This window comes from Lissotriton helveticus, chromosome 1_1 (assembly GCF_964261635.1).
Source record: "Lissotriton helveticus chromosome 1_1, aLisHel1.1, whole genome shotgun sequence".
NCBI lineage: Eukaryota > Metazoa > Chordata > Amphibia > Caudata > Salamandridae > Lissotriton > Lissotriton helveticus.
The window spans coordinates 1,742,210,990-1,742,227,680 of NC_136057.1; the positions used below are offsets into that span (position 1 = coordinate 1,742,210,990).

General features: G+C 46.8%; 1 protein-coding gene across 1 annotated transcript in view; it reads right to left on the reverse strand.

The window, feature by feature from the left end:
• Positions 1 to 16,691, reverse strand: part of RTBDN (retbindin) — a 103,264-nt gene that overhangs the window by 47,177 nt on the left and 39,396 nt on the right. The window contains exon 2 of the mRNA XM_078689233.1: positions 14,246 to 14,405. Coding sequence (XP_078545359.1) covers positions 14,246 to 14,399 — 154 coding nt within the window. The 5' untranslated portion in view covers positions 14,400 to 14,405. The remainder of the gene's footprint in view (positions 1 to 14,245; positions 14,406 to 16,691) is intronic.

The window sequence follows — 16,691 nt, forward strand, 5'->3', positions numbered from 1 at the left end:
CATTGCCGCTTTGCCTTCTCTCTGACTGGCTGGCTCCTAATCTTCCATTGTTCGCTTATAGGGAACTGCATTTTTCTTTGTGATTAACCACTCCTTGAGAGTGCATGTGTTTCCCAGCTCTCTCCCTCATGTGCTTCTCCCCCATGTCAAATACATGTTCCCACCCTCCGTGTTGCGATCTGCCTCGTATTACCAGCTTTCGCTCTCTCGTGCTTCTCCCCATCAAACTTCCTTTCTATCCCACACAGTGTTGCTAGCTCACCCGTGTGCTTCGCCAATATCGCGTAGCTCTCCCACATGTGCTGATTCATCCAATTTGCAAATCCATTGCCCCCATGCCCACAGTCTTTTTTTTGTTATTTATCTTGTGGGGCAGGTGGAAGGACCAGGCAGCAAATTGTTGCCTGCCCCTCTGCCTAAAAAAAAGTGCTTTTCTGCTACTTCTTTTTTTTCATTTATTTTATTTACCAATCCAACTAGGCTTGGTAAAGAAGCAAAACTGGTACACGCTTCATTTTGTAGGCTGTTGCCTAAAAAATGAAGCATCTGCTACAGCTGCGCTATTGCACCTTTTTTTATTTTGGTCATACTGCACAGCATTTTGTTGTAGCGGTACAATGTCTTCAAAGGTATTGCCGAAGGCAGAAGGTTACAAATAGAAACCCTAGTGCCGTTGCCAATGCTTGTTACTTTTGCCTTTAGCACTCCATGACAGTGGATTTATTTTCTTACTCTGCTTTCTCCTTGCATCCCTCTGTCACCTTGCTTTCTTCGTGTTGAATCTTGCCCATTGCTTCCTTCCCACCCCTTTACCCGCTGGGCTTTTTGTTTCTGTCTTTTTTTTAAAAACACAGTTCACTTTTTCATTAATTTAAGCTCCTCAGCTCCCTCTATTGCTCCCCCACCCCAAACCCTGTTATTGTCGCCGCTCAACAGCATTTACTTTCCACTGCCTACCCCACTCTCCACTATTTCTCCCTACTTCTTCCTGGTGTGTCATCTTTTTAGGTTTCGCCTGTCGAAAGCTGCGCAGCAGCCTTTCGCGCAGGGTGAAATCTTATGTCTTTACACTGTGTGGCTTTGTTCCGCCTCTCTGTTCCATTGGCTAGCTCCATAAATGGAGGCTAGCCATTGGAACAGACATCTGTCCGTCATTGTTCGAGGCGATTGGTGGGCGTTCCGTAGAATTTTTCTCTTTTTGCCCAAGTCATGCGGCGGTGGGCGGTGCTTTTTTTTTTGTCTCGGCATCCTTCGTCACACCAGCCTGCTCGCTCTCCCTGTGAGGACGCAGACCCGACCCGCTCCCTACTCCGAGCAGGGGTGGGCTGCGCGATTTCACTTTCCTTGCAGGTAATCGGCATTTTCACAATTTTTTTTTATCCCGTTTCCGCCCCCCCCCTCCCACTGTCCGTGTGCCCGTTCCCGCCCCCCCTCCCGCTGTCCGTGTTCCCGTTAGCTTGAGCAAATAATTGTTTTTATATATCTTAATCTGCACTGTTACAATTTAAAGTACCGAGGCTCAATCCGGACGTGCCATGCACAGTAAAAGTAAAGCTACGGTACAAATTATCCCTGTCATGACGTTTTTTTAAACAAATCATTGCGTTGATGTGAGTAAATTCGTCGAAGAGAACCAAGACTAAAAGTCCCACAGCGCCTGCAGTTGTTAAGTGCATCCCAAGGGCTGGCGCAGTACGTCATCGATGGCATTGAATCATATTGTAACCTTGCATATCATCAAACCCCATGGAGGAGTTGCATTATTTTTTTGGCCAGCGAAACAGTAACCAAACAATTAATTTGTCAAGTTACTCTTCTTTTTACTGTCCTTTTTTATCTGAACGCACCCAAAGCCCCTTTTATGGTGTAGTATCATCACAACTTCATAGCTGCAGTGTGGCGATAGCAGTTTGTTTCCAAATTGAGGGGCTGGTCACATCCTGCACGTACTGCAAGCTTGAGGTCAAACACCTCTGACCCTCCCCCCCACCGAACTGCATCAGTATTCACGGCTTGTAGCCCCACCCCCCCCCTCCCACCACTCTAGTTCTCCGCCCAGCCTGCGTCACATGGCCAAACAAAGGCCTGACTCAAACCAACACCCGGACATGAACGACAACCGTATATGCTGGCTGTAGTAGGTCTTGAGAAATGTAGCACCAGAGACTAAGTAGCAGGCGCACAACACCCATTGGAAGATTCAAAGCAAAGGCCAAACTGTTGGAAGCTCCATGTTATACAAATCTTGGTTTCATACATCTGTAGGTCTGTGAAAAACCCGAAGATGAAAGTTTTCTTATAAAATCCCACCTGTTCCTTTTGACTGCAACGTGTAGGCAAATTCCATATGAATTTTGAATGTACTCTGGGTCACGCAATTTGTGCCTGAAAAACTTCATAGGAGAGCAAAATGAATTCACCGGCTGTATATTGTTAGTCTAGATGACGTAAGCAGTACTGGATACATCAAAGTCCAAATAAAATAATGTAGTTGAGCACGGCACTCATGGGCTAGGGCCGTAAGATGTGAAGATTGCGCTGTCATTTTCGATCGTACCTAGTGCATTTTGGGTGCTGTAGTTTTGATTCTGATAACGATTTACAGCAGAAAGGCACGGGTCGGAAACACTGTCCTGGTGGATAAAGTCAAGTCTTAAGGAGCTAACCTAAGTGTTTTTAGAACTGTAGGTGGCGCTAGAGACTCACAGCCCCAGTCCCCCATAAGGAAGAAGCCACAAGGGTCCGGCAGCTGTAGTCCCGAGGCGCGTCTTTCTAGGTCACAAAGGACAGGCTGGTCCTGTTTTAGATTTCTCGAGTGCCTTTCAGGAGGGACAAGTTGCACCTTTTCTGTGGGTGCAGTGCTCCAGGCCTCTAGGGGAAGGCTGGGGAATAGAGCTAAAGGTCCCCAGAGGCATGCTGTCCTGTCAAGGGGGCCTTACTTCTCAAGGCTCGGAGAGAAGATAACGCACATAGTTTGCTTGTATCTGACAAGCCATACGTTTAGTCTGTATTAAATCTGTCCCAGAATCCTCCGGTGGCCTGGCTGTGCTTGCTTACCTGCCCCCTGGCTGTGCTTGCTTCCTTGCCCCCTGGCTGTGCTTGCTTCCCTGCCCCCTGGCTGTGCTTGCTTCCCTGCCCCCTGGCTGTGCTTTCTTCCCTGCCCCCTGGCTGTGCTTGCTTCCCTGCCCCCTTTCTGTGCTTGCTTCCCTGCCCCCTGGCTGTGCTTGCTTCCCTGCCCCCTGCCTGTGCTTGCTTCCCTGGCCCCTGCCTGGGCTTGCTTCCCTGCCCCCTCGCTGTGCTTGCTTACCTGCCACCTCGCTGTGCTTGCTTCCCTGCCCCCTCGCTGTGCTTGCTCTCCTGGGTGTGCGTGTGTGGCTCTGGGTGGGTGTGTCTGTGGCTCTGGGTGGGTGTGTGTGGCTCTGGGTGTGTGTGGCTCTGGGTGTGTGTGTGTGGTAGTAATTGCTGTCTGCTGAGCTCGTCCAGTAGGGCACAATAGGTCTCACATTTGCGATAGATTAAGCTATTGGCAATGTAAATGACAATGCCATTTATTTATCTGTTTTCAAAACCAACAACTAAATAAAAAAAAATGTCATTTACAATGCAAATAGCTCTAACTTTTGCAAAGGCGAAACCATTGCATTGTAAATGCTTGTTTAGTTTACTATTATTTCCTTTTGGGAAGGCCTGGCAGATGGAATTTGCTGCTGGGACGCTCCTTTTTGAAACTGCGGTTTTCGCCCACATTTAACATATGTTAGTTATTAGTATTCATTTTGGGGGAATAACGTGTATTTTGGTGCTTTCTGCACAAAAATCCATATGTCACAGTAAATATAGTACTCATATCCCATGTTAAATTCATCTTCCAAAATTTAAGAAAGGATCCGGCCTTCATTGTACCAGGTGTGGTAAACAGCACAATCACTGCGCAATCAAGAGTTTGTGCAGGGGTCGGAAACCTCTGGCCCACTCATAATGAGGGCCACAGATTTCTTTTTATCTCCATGACTGTAGGATTTATTAATATTGTTAGACATTTTTTCACTGCATTACTTTTCTGTGTCAAGAGCCTATCAGCGCCCGGTCTGTATCCAGGGGTGCGAGCGCCACGCCAGATGTTCAGATTAACCACTGAGTTATGCAAGTAGGATGACTCAAACCACCGACAAATGTGGTGTTCTGGAGGCCATATATCCGAGTTCGAGTCCAGGCTTTCCCAGACCAAGCCTTCTATCCTTCCATGGCGGGTGAACGCTATGCCTTAAATTTGGCATTAGGAACATCTGTTTATTCCAGATTTGGTAATTGGGAAATGCAATATGTTGCACTCTTAAAATGTGTTACTCTTATTCACAATAACATTGTGTGCGTCTTCTTTATGAAAATCCGTTTTACAACATTATCCTGAAAATCTGGCATGCATTTGGGCCTCTCAGACCTGTGCTGCGCACCCTTATTATTTTTTCTTGATCTTCCATTGACTTTCCATTGAAATCAATGGAAAGTCCATGACGAGTTACCCTTGTCATTAGCGCTGAAGTGGTTAAGATTATCTTCTCTGACCATGGTGCATTTTCGGGGGTTGCATTTAACATACATTCCTATCTTTCTTGAGGGGTAAATGCCGAATTATTTGTCCTCAAAACACGCAGGGCCATATTATCAAGAAAGGGCGATACATTATCGCCGCTTTTAACGGCAGGAAACTGCTGCTAAAGCGGGGATAATGGGCTTGATAATATGCCCTTGTGAATTCCCGTAGAAGCCCAGGTTAACACCAGAACCTGAGCGTCTATGGGAATTCACAAGGGCATATTATCAAGCCCATTATCACTGCTTTAGCGGCAGTTTCCTGTCGATAAAAGCGGTGATAATGTATCGCCCTTTCTTGATAATATGGCCCCCAGTTCTGTTGCATTAGGTCCACGCAAATTACTGTCTCTGGTAAGTACGAGGTAGGAAAGTTGCATGCATAAGCAAGATAACAGCCAATCATTTAAAACTTTCAAGATCAGTATGCAGAGGGTATGATAAATAATCCATCTGTTGGAAATGTTTATAGAGCCAAGAGAGATTGCCCCACTTATTTTTTGTCAGAAGTTGTTACCTAGGCTAAGGAAACCCATGATTTGAAATATTTCCGCCCACTGCCAGGACTCTAATCCAAAATTGAATCTTCACCCCGTTAAAACTCGAAGTCGACCATGTCTCATATAGAGATATCCCTGTATGTACACCATTCAGCTCCAAAGGAAGTTTTCTCTATGTTTCCTTCAGAAAAATTGGAAATCTTTGCAATTGAACCAGAGGGTAAATACCCTCTCTTCATCCCTACGAGGTTTGATGGTTCAGAATGAAACCCCCACCTCCTTTTTTGCCTCCCTAAAACTTGTGTCCAGGCATAACTTTTGATTTTTGCTTTGAGGGGGCAAGGTCTACCCTTCTTCCACTTGAATCCCAACAGTTACTGACAATGATGAATGTTGAGACACCACTGAGATACGTCTCCATTGTCCTCAGCACAGAAACATCATTGGGTCCCTGAATGTACTGGTGCGTTGATTACTAATAGATTGTGGAGGTGTCAGTCTATGTGTGAAGAAATCTGAAGTTGTTGGCCAATCAAAACCTGTTCAGATTGCAGGATCCCTCCTCTTTGAAGCTACCACGTATTAGACCTGTACCACCTGCTGACTTCAATGTCTTTTCTGGAGAGATGCAGAGAGGAGGAAGAGATTACGATTGTCTCTTTCTTTAACGCTTTCTTAGTTCAATTGCTTTAACCCTGCCAAGACAAAAAAACCTACCCAAACTATGTCCAAGTTGAAGATATAACTGTTTAGCCCCTTCGCTGCAGGGGTTATACCCCCGCTGTGCTGGGGGGAGGGGGGCGCGCACAGCGCCCGCATGCTCATGACGAGCTCAGCTCGCCATGAGCTACGGCGCTCTGGTGCTCATGACGAAAGGAGCTCGTCACAGGTGCATTGGCTCCCGTGGAATGCTCAGCACAGCGGGGGAATTCTCCCCGCACCTGAGCGTTCCACGACTCATGACGAGCTCAGCTCGTCATGAGCACCGAAGGTGTTAAAAACACTACATCACAATGCTGCAACTATCCAATAACCAGCTACCCTTTCTATCGCTTGTTGACTTTATGTTTGCCTTTGACCGTGCATGGTACTCCGCTGCCTTTTGACTAGATTCGCACACTACAAATTTCACCTACATACAAATTTTTGGAAAAGAAGTAGGAAGGCTCGTCTAATAACCCCTTCTTTATCAGCCAGCACAGCTCTGTGAAGGTTACTACTGCCAGGAATAGGTCCTGGAGTCCTCCATTCTTGCACATTGTGCTCCGGGAGTCGACAGATCATTGAATAACAAGGGGAGAAAAGTTTGTTCCACCAACATTTTACCATATCTTGAGGATGACCATTGTTGCTAAATAGTTGAGGAATGGTCTAGTATAAAGTAGATATCTGGGAATTCATGGAACATAAACTCACACGTGTCCTCGCTCTGTATCAAATATATCCTTTTGCATAGCTCAAAGAAATAGTCAAGACCTCACAGAATGACACTGTCATTTAATCTTGCCACTCCTAGATATGGGATTTTAGATTTTGCCAGGATGTTCTAGCAACCATATGTCAAATATCACTTGATGGGATCCTGTGATTTAGGAGTAGGACAGATTAAGCAATGCATCATATACTGACCATATAAACTGCTAATCTGGTGGAAACACCATCATAGGGCACTCTTTAAGTCATACAGCAATTTAGAAGTTCTGTAGCAATGGAGTTGTGATTATAAGGGTTTCACCATGTTCTTAAACTTGAGTAGTGACCAGTCTGATCCAGAGTCTAAACTGACAGCAATTCGTAAAAGTGCTCCAGGATCATATTGAATTTGAAGCTGAGAGAATGTACACATGCTTGGTCCAACAGCTATGCAGACTACTAACCCTTTACAAATTAGTGCTCCTATACCTTTCTACAAGTTGCCTGTGGCTGGCTTCCCAGAACCATGCCCGGACTGGCCATAGCGGGCACCGGGCAAAACCCCGGTGCGCCGCACGGATGGGGGCCGGTTTTGGGCCCCTGGGGGCCATTTTTGTTACAGGGCCGTTTTGCAGCATAGCTGCAAAATCGGCCCTGTAACAAAATTGTCCGAAAACCGGCCTCGGCAAAGTGCTCGACCGGCCCCCCTTCCCCCCCTCCGAGTGGGGAGGGGGGGGGGGCGGCCGAGCACTTTGCCAGGGCCGGTTGTGGTTCCCAGTCCGGCCCTGCCCAGAACTACCTACTGATGATGCCAATGAAATACAAGTGGTACAGAGAATGGGGTTTGCACTTTCTAGGTGCCACCATTTGGACCTCCCTTTTGAAGTCCCTTCGCCTCAGACAGGTGACACAAAGTAGTGTCAACCAGTGGCGGCTGGCAGGGAAGTGGAGTGGCATGGCTTGAACCCCCTAAAAAAAAACACGTACCTTTTCACAGTTGCTGTCTAGCCTCCATCGTTGCTTCTCTTTTTGGTAAGTCCCGGAAGTGGGAAGCATACAATGCAGTGTTGAGATTGGTCTGAGCTCTGTGGTTCGGTGCTCAGAGGGGACAGCGAGCCTGTGCATGTTCTCCACCCAAGCGGTGTATCACAGCCGGTGGAGAACATGCAAAGTGCACCATGATGTTTGGCTGTCCCAAGACGGCCGACCAAACCGTCATGCGCACTTAGAGAGTGCCCACCAATCCTAACACCAGCCCACCCTGCCCTGCCCTAACACAGCCCAGCAGCTACGAAAAAGAAAAATGATAATAGCCATGTTATCAATTTATTTTGTAATTTTCCACTGCTCTGAGAGCAGTGGGGCGATTCTCCTTCACCTTAGTGGAGGAGCCGCCCCTGTTGTAAACGCATGATTTCCCACCCTTTCTGGCAAGAGTGGGGATTTGCCTCATTGTAAGTCTCTGGTTTACTGTGCCATATCCCTTACCCCACCTAATGTATGACCACAGGGAATAATGGGAATGAAGTAGCTGTGGGAATTCTTAAAGATGCAGTCAGGTTTCTATTAACTTTTCAGTTTAAAAAACGTGGAAAATTGTGCCTGCATTTTGTAATACAAAAAGATAGAAAGTGTTGCCTCCTATTGGCATGTTGTATGGAATCTCTGGGGTCTTAACCCCCAATAACTTTCTAATATGGCATCCCTTAGGAGACTGCAACCTTGCATCCCGGCAAGCATTACTTCCCACCCACCAGCGAAAATGGGGAATTAGAAAAGGGGCGAGGTGTAAAAGAGACAACATACTCCACAATATCAAAGCACAGCTTAGCATAACAAAAACAACACCCCCAAACCCGTCAGCAGCGGATGAGGTAGGAATCACGTGGATCATTAAAAACCCTCTAAAGTAGTCTGTTGAGGACAAACAGCTGATGAGACAAAGAATGCGTTTTCCGTCTTCTCGCTAGCAAATCTTACTTGGACTGCACTTGTGTGAATATGAGGAGGACGTGTATCTTTCGCTGATACATAATGTGTCAGAACTCCCAAGTAATGTAGCATAAGTCATGTAGATAAGTGTCTTTTTTGATAACTTGCAGTTCTTATAACTGCAGAGTCATCACCCTTAGCGCCAGACTGGGCCTGGTAACTTTCATACAGCAGTGCTCCTGAGTCCTGTGTACCAGTAGGCCCCACTGTGTGGGTTCACATGGATTTCGTTCCCTCCAGAAGTGATGAACGGAGCCGCGTATAATCGCAACCCCTGCCCGCTGACATCAGTTACTTTCTTTCTGCACCTTTGAAAGCAGATCCGAAGTGTCACACCCTGTTTTCCTTGCTGGTTTGTCAAGGTTACTTCTTCACAAAAGTTTCAGAGGAAATGTGATCCCTCCAAGAACTGCAGGATTTCAACCATGTCAGGACTGTCACAAACAATTGTATGTGAAAGACCCGCTTGAAGCATTCCTTTATTGTTTCAACTGGGGACATAACCCAAAGTCCTATGAAGACTCCTTCAGCAGATGATGGGGGTGGTGTGCCCCCTAATATCATGATGCCAATCTCTACGTTGGCTTGCAGGAGGCCTGCGGGCTGGATACTTACTATGTTTTGGGTGGATTCTCATTGCCCCTTCTTTTGTCAGCCCAGCGGAGGAAAGGGCTTCCTTTGTTGTTGCGATTAGATGTGCAGCTGAGGTTTTACACTCTGGGACATAGTTGGTGAGATCATGGAGGCAGTCCTTCAATACTTACGGGCATCCCTGGTGCAAACAATTCAGGATGGTCAAGAGGCAGCAACACACGTCATTAGGTTTGGCCTGTATACTCCGGATTGTATGGGTTGAGCAGACTGCACCAGTGTGGTGCTCCTTCACCATACTTGGATGAGATTTAGAACTTCTCTGGGGATGTCCAATCATCCCTTATGAATAAGCCTTTTGACAGGTCTAGCTTGTTTGGGGTGAAGGCAAATTCGGCCATGGAAAGATGTAAGGGAGAGTCGAGTCACAATACATTCCTTGGGACTTTTGTCACCTGTAAGGCAGTTTCCCCCAGCAATTTCGTTCCTTTTGTGGATACTCTATTGGGTTGGTGTACAGACAGTGCTAAGCCGCCTGCCCCTGCAGCAGGCATCCCAGTGCTTTCAGGGTTGGGATGTGGTTCGAACATATAGCGCCTAGTTCACCAGGTATAATGAGCTTTCCTGGCCCCTGAACTCTCTAGCATCAGCCTCCAAACCGCTTTAGTTTGATCTTGGTGACACATGACCACCCTATAGGAGGCCTGGCCCAACACCTTCTCCAAGGGTGGCAAAGGATCACAACCGATAGTCCTCTGCATCACGACCTGCTACGCAGTAGCCATAAAACAGTCCTCAAAAGGACTAAAGGATCATTCCACCAGGGCTAGGACTCTGTTGGCACAGGAAGTGCCTGTTATTTACATTTGTAGGCTATGACACAGGTGTCCACAGACACAGTCGCAAATCACCACGTTCTTGACAACCAGGTCTAATGGGAAGGGCATTTCGGCCATTTGGTCCTGCAGGACTTTTAGGTCTGAGCCCATTCCACAGGCCCTTCAGCTTCGGTATCTTTTCTAAAGTTGAGACATCTGCGGTTAGAAGTATTGATTCGATGAAAAAGCTACTTACCTTCAGGAGCACTCTTTCTGGTGGGTACTCCATCTAATCGCTGATTCCTCACTGCACTCTCGGCTCACGGTTCTGTGGAATGGTCTCTTTTTCCATCTAAAAAGGTCCAGGGGAAGAAATCTGTATACTAATACTCTGATTGGCTTTTTGGCTCCTCGCTTAAGTGCACAAACAGAGTAAAGAAAGAAACTGACAGCAATTTCCATGTACTGGAACACTGCTGTGTAAAAGTTTCCGATCAAATCTGGGGCCAGGGTATATTCTAAAGGTGAGGAATGTGCGGTTTGATAGAGTATCCAGCATCAAGAGCATAACCAAAAGTAAGTAACTTGTTCATCTTGCCGTCTCCCCGGCTCCTTCTGCTCAGATTGGGAAAGATCTGAAAATTAAACCACTCTGTATGGAACCTCCAGGGGTTACAGACTTTCTTGGTAAAACATAGATAGCATGACATACAATACAATAATATATACACCACACTATCCAATTTAAACATGGAACAAACAATTGCAATTAATCAAGAACAAAGAAAGAAATTGACAATTCAAGTGGTAAAACCACAAGTGGCTGACATGTAGTAGATGTTTGAAACATGTTTATGGCAGATTTTTAACTTTTATATGAATAAAATGATACTTTTTTAACTGTTCTGTGTGGTACACTGAGTTTATGTAGTTATTAACTTTTTCATGTATAGGACTTGTTTTTCATATGGTCCCGAGTTGCCTAGGAATGTTACTTCAGTTATAATTGTTTCCCTGTCCTAGGACCTCCTAGAGTTTTCAGGGGGTCCCTTATTTTTTTAGGTCTCGCCTGTCGATGCGCATGCGCATCGAGCAAGCGAGACTATAGGGGCTCATCGACTCTTTATCTAACTTGCAAGGAATCGTGGCGATTCCTTGCAGTGCCCGTGACTTTTAAGCTCAATGCGCATGTGCATTGAGCTTAAAAGCGCGTGCACAGCCGCCCGCATTCCTCCGACACCTTTGAAGTGAAGCTTAGCTTCACTTCAAAGGCCCGGCTTCTTCACACCCACATGCCGCTCTGCCCCGCTCCGCCCCCTCCCCTGAGTCATCCTGCCTGCCCAGACTTCTCCTCCCCCCCTCCGACGTTCCCCCCGCCCCCTCCCGCCACGCAATGCCGAGCTTGTTAGAAGATTCTCCCCCAGGTGAGTTTGCTATCTGGATCATGTAATGTATGGATATTTTTCTTTTACAAAAAGTTCTGCTTTAAATGTTTTGCTGGACCGTTTTTTTCTGCTAGAAAGATCTTTGCCGTTCTCTGCCCCCCCCCTATTTAAAAGTGCTGTTTCTTAAAATTCTTGAGTAAGTTTACGGACCCTCCGACTTTCTAATTTAACTTTTCTTTTGCGGGTAAACGTGTGTGCTAATAAAAACTGATGACTGTTCTAGTGTACGCAGTTCTAGCATTATATTCCCGAACCTATACATTTGCTTGCTGCGAGTGTCTCAGTATCTTGTAAGGGTACAGCAGGTGTTCGATACTGCCAAACCACGATGTGTTTGTTGGCTCGTGATGCCAAGTTGACATGCACCATATAATCTTATATATTACGGTGCGTTCATCCTATAAAACCGTTCTGAACCGAAGCTTTCACCTCAGTAAGGTCCGTTGAGCACTCCGGCGGTCCTCGTATTAATATGTTCATTCTCCTGAGGTCATATAGTTATTGCTGACTGCGTTAAGAGCCAAAGGCCAATGTGAGCGTTAATAGAGTTCTACTTTTCAGTAAGTTTTCAAAGGTGGAGATTCATTTCCACTGCGAAGGTGAGTTACCGAGTCACTCGCCTCGGCCTTTATTTTGCTTTGCATTCTGGAACTTGTAGTACTCATGTCATAAGATTATAGGGAAAACCAGATGTAGAGCGTAAATAAAAAAAAAATACGGACTGGATGAGGCCGGCAGGCGTGGATCCGGGAAACTGGAGCAGGTAATGCCTGACCCTTTATTGCTTGGCAGGAAGTGTAGAGACGCCTCTACTTGGTCGCTACTTCCAGCAACGCGCACAATCGGCCACGGGGTAACCCCAAGCTTCAGCATGCCCTGCACAGGTTCGTACCTTATACGAAGCAGTCCTCGAGTTTCACCAAATCAGGCGTAAGTAGGTCATTAGAACTGTCGCCCCCCCCCCCCTTATTCAGGTGCGCGCAGTGCCGTAAACAAAATGGAGTAGCAGGATTCGAGTACAAGAATACATTTGTTAACTTTTTTGTTAGGTATATTTCACTCTCATTTTATATCCATGAGAACAATTTAAACTATTACACTAGGCCAGTCCAAATTGTCTGCAGAACATGAACAATAATAGAAATTGAAAGCAATTTTCACCGCTTTCAGCTCGTTTCTGCTGTAAACTGATCGCAAACCCTAGTCAGTTCGTCATCTTCTGTTCACCCTGTAAAAGTGTAGGTGCTCATGTTTTTTTGCGAAATGCAGGACGCTAGCCTCGCCCCCGTCTCAATGAAAGCTAGAGTGCTCGCAGTAGGGCTAAGGGCCCAAATGCTGTGCACATGAATACATAGGTCCAGGTGTCTAACGTTTCTCGAAAGGAGCTCGGCGCAGGCGTTGCCGAACACCGGGGTGTCCGAGTCACCGTTTTTTTCTACTATGTTTCTCCGCCTCGTTATTTCCCATTCTCTGGCTTTCTCTCGCTTGCTCTGGGCCAAAGTCTGACGAGATAAAATATAGCCCGGCTCTGCAACCACCGGTACAAATTAAGAACTCATTAGAAGTGTTCGTTGCATGTCTGGCTTAAGAACTGAATTGGCGAGGTCTGGGTAATGAGTCTGTGGGGCTATGTGTGTACACTTTAAAATAAACTTCTCCTAAAATCCTGCACTACGCACAGAGAGGTAAGTTCCAGTTTGAGTATGCATGAGAAGGAATTGGAAACAGTGGGGTCATTTGGTAACATGGTGTTACCAGGCCCTGCAGCCAGGTGGTACCCTCTGAATAACCAGGCACCCAGGGGTCTAGTTTGGCATTCCGGATGCAGGCTCGGGACGTGAACATTGGGAATTGTTGGATGGGATACATGGTATTTAGTTAAGTGAGCAATGTCCGTCCTACAGCTTGTTAGGTCTCGCCTCTCAATCCACTCCTGCTGCCATATGAACCATCGCGCTGGGGGCAATGCAGTCCTCCATGCGCACTGCTGCTAGGCCCGCAAGGTGGTACCTGGGCTAAACATTGGGTGTAGCCACACCCTATTGTAATTGTATACCACTCTTCACCCTCACTCACCCTCACTCACCCTCACTCACCCTCACTCACCCTCAACCCCTCACTCACCCTCACTCATCCTCACTCACCCTCAACCCCTCACCCTCACCCACCCTCAACCCCTCACCCTAACTCACTCACACTCACCCACCCTCACTCACCCTCACTCACCCTCACTCACCCTCACTCTCACTCACCCTCACTCACCCTCACTCACCCTCAACCCCTCACTCACCCTCACTCACCCTCACCCTCACTCACCCTCAACCCCTCACCCTCACACAGTGCAATAGGTCTCGGAGCATTTGAGTTAGAGCTTTTAGATTTGTTTATGGCTTTTTTTATTTATAATTCTTTAGCATTGGCTACAGGAAACAAAAATGCTAAAGATTTACAAAAAAACCCATAAACAATTCTAAAAGCACTAACTCTAATGCTGCGAGACCTATTGCATTTCCAATGCTTGTTTAATTTATGAATTCCCTAGTCACAGATACTACTCATGATAGATTAGATTATGAATACGTACCATTTCCTAATGATCAAACCATCTACATCACATGTGTGTGCCTGTGTAAGCGCTCGCTGGTATCAAAGGGGTTAAAAGGTCTGGAGGGCAGCGCGCACGGCCACGATTAGTAGCTCTCAGCATATGTGCGTGGTGAGGCTTAATCGGACTTGGCATATATAGGACAGATGGTCATACTTTGCTCAGTAATCCAAGCTCGCCATTTCCCGTCTCCTTCGCGCGAGGCTTGATGCACCCAGGTGCCACCCGACCCCCTCCCTCCCACACACACACACGCACACACACCCCAAACAGACCGAGTTGACTTACTGTCGGAGTAGAGCTGGCACTCCCAGAGCTGGGGCTCGGGCCCGGGGGCCACTTTGTGCTTCCCGCCGGCCAGGCAGCTGTCCTCGGCCCGTGAGGTCCCGCAGAGCAAGGTGGAGATCCAGGCGGCGGCCAGAGCGGCTTGGAGGGGGCTCATGGTGACCTGCAGGACAGAAAGATGGAGAGGGTGAGCTCTGGATGCCGGGACACCCCATGCATCCACCCGCCGGCCGGCGCGCTCTTCGCGCGCTCTCTTTCATTGCCCCCAGTCTGAACCACCTGAGAGCTTTGCCCTTAAATTGCACCTGAGCCCACACGTGCCCATGGAATCCGCTGAAATGTAGGAAGGTGCAGAAAACATGGCCGCGCCCACCCACGCGCCAGTTCTGTACACATACAAACATCTTCTTCAACTCTAAGGTGTACCCCAGGCGAGCGGTGGACATTAGAAAAACCAAAATGCATTCATACTGTTTACTCACACACTGCTGGCGCCCTGTCAGGTGCCTGCCATGTATGTGGCCAAATCCAGAATACTTCAGAAGTTATCAACGACTGCCTGTTCACCGATGTCCCATTAATTTGTGATAGCGTTGCATTTTTCAAATGGCCACCCACAATTTTAGCCTGCCTGCTTTGTCTGTGGACCTTACTTTACTCCGAGTGTAGTCTTACTCGCCACATGAGTTCCCATCCCTGTTTGACTATCGGCTTCATGGTTTGTGGGTGCTGAGGTTTAGTAATTGAACAGGAAGTGGGGTGAGTCGTGCCTCCTCTTAAAATAGGTCAGGGGTGAAGGAGGTCGGCCATGTTAGGAAGGGATGGGAGGCCTAGAGCGCTAATTTGCTTAGAAGGTTCTGTTAGGGAGCTGAAGCTCACTATGTTACTCATGTGGTGAGGAAGAGTTATGAGGAGGTAATGTACCTGTTCTGTGTGTGTGATGGATGCCGCTAGTTCAGCACCCTGTGCTGTACATTTTCCGTGTGAGTGAAACTTGCTCTGCTACTTCCTGTACTGTACCCTTTCCGTGGCGTGTGTCTAATGAGTGAGAGAGACTTGACACTGCTGCTTCCTTGCTGTACGTTTTACACAGCTGTTTGTGTGATGGTTGCCTGCGGTACCGTGCTCTATGCCTCTGTGGAGTAACCGGTTTGTGTGTGCCTATGCATGATGGAAACTTGCACTGCACCTCCCTGTAGTTTGACTGTTCTGGGCAAGAGGAGGTTGTACTGTTTCATGTGCTGTGCTGCTGTCTGTCCTGTGTGTGAAGAGTGGATTACTAACACAAACTCGTTTCTTAGATTTTCAGTACCCTGTAATTCATCTCTATGATGCTTTTTTTAATCCACGCTTTCATAGAGTAGACACACTTTCTGTATTTGCTTTGAATATATAGGAGTTCAGTTTCCTGGATGTATTGGTCTGTAGTTATTCTGCTACCCCACCCAGGGATGACAATTTTGCTAGTTTTGTAATGACACTATTAGTGGCTCTGAGGCAGATGTGAATACCCCATATTATCCCATACTGGAGGACGAGGAGCAGTGCAACAGGAACTGGTGGACAGATTGACTACACTTGTGTAGTGCGTTCAACCAATATCAATCTCAATGCGTTGATCTAATTATAACTCGCATACCACCAAGTGTTAGACTAAATTGAAACTAAAGGTGAGCGGGTAGGCCTAGATGAAGAACGGTTTTGTCTATTGGTTATACCCAACCACAAGGCCATTCTTAGATCAAGGAGTCGGCTTGTCCACACTCATAGTGAAGACTGGAAAACAGTGCTGACCTTAGAAGCAACTTTGTAAACAGGGATAGATATTTTGTCAGGCCCGCTTTGCATCCATGTTTAATAGAAAATATTATGAATTAAGCTGGAGCCAAGCCATGAACCATTTGAAAACCAGATCTCAGCAACTGAATACAAAAGTTTTGTTTAATGTTTTTATTTTTTTTGCTGTAGTTTAGAAAACCCAACGTATCCCCTAGATGGATAAGTGTACAAAAGTATTTAAAACCCGTGCACCCAGTAGTCCACTTGTAAACAGCTCCTCTAGGACACTCACCAATGGGAACAATAAAGCATGGTGATAGAGTACGGCCTAATAGTTTGCATTCCCTGATGCGGCCACCAGCCAGTGAATGGGAAATAAATCTGAGCAGGTTACACAAAGATGGGTGGGACAGGGACCCTCCTGACAACTACTAGAGAGTGAGACCTAACCTGACCTCGGGGGTGGGTGGGGGATTGTGTTGTTACATTTCAATGTTGCAGTTCATTGCCTGAGTAGAGTTAGAAATAAAATAGTACTTTTTCTTATAAAAACAAGTATTTAGCTAGACGTTGATTTATTGTTCGTACTGTTTGCACTTTGAGTTATGAGTCATGTTTACTAACCTGTATCTACATTCCCCCACACTCTTCACTTTTCCCCCTACCCCCG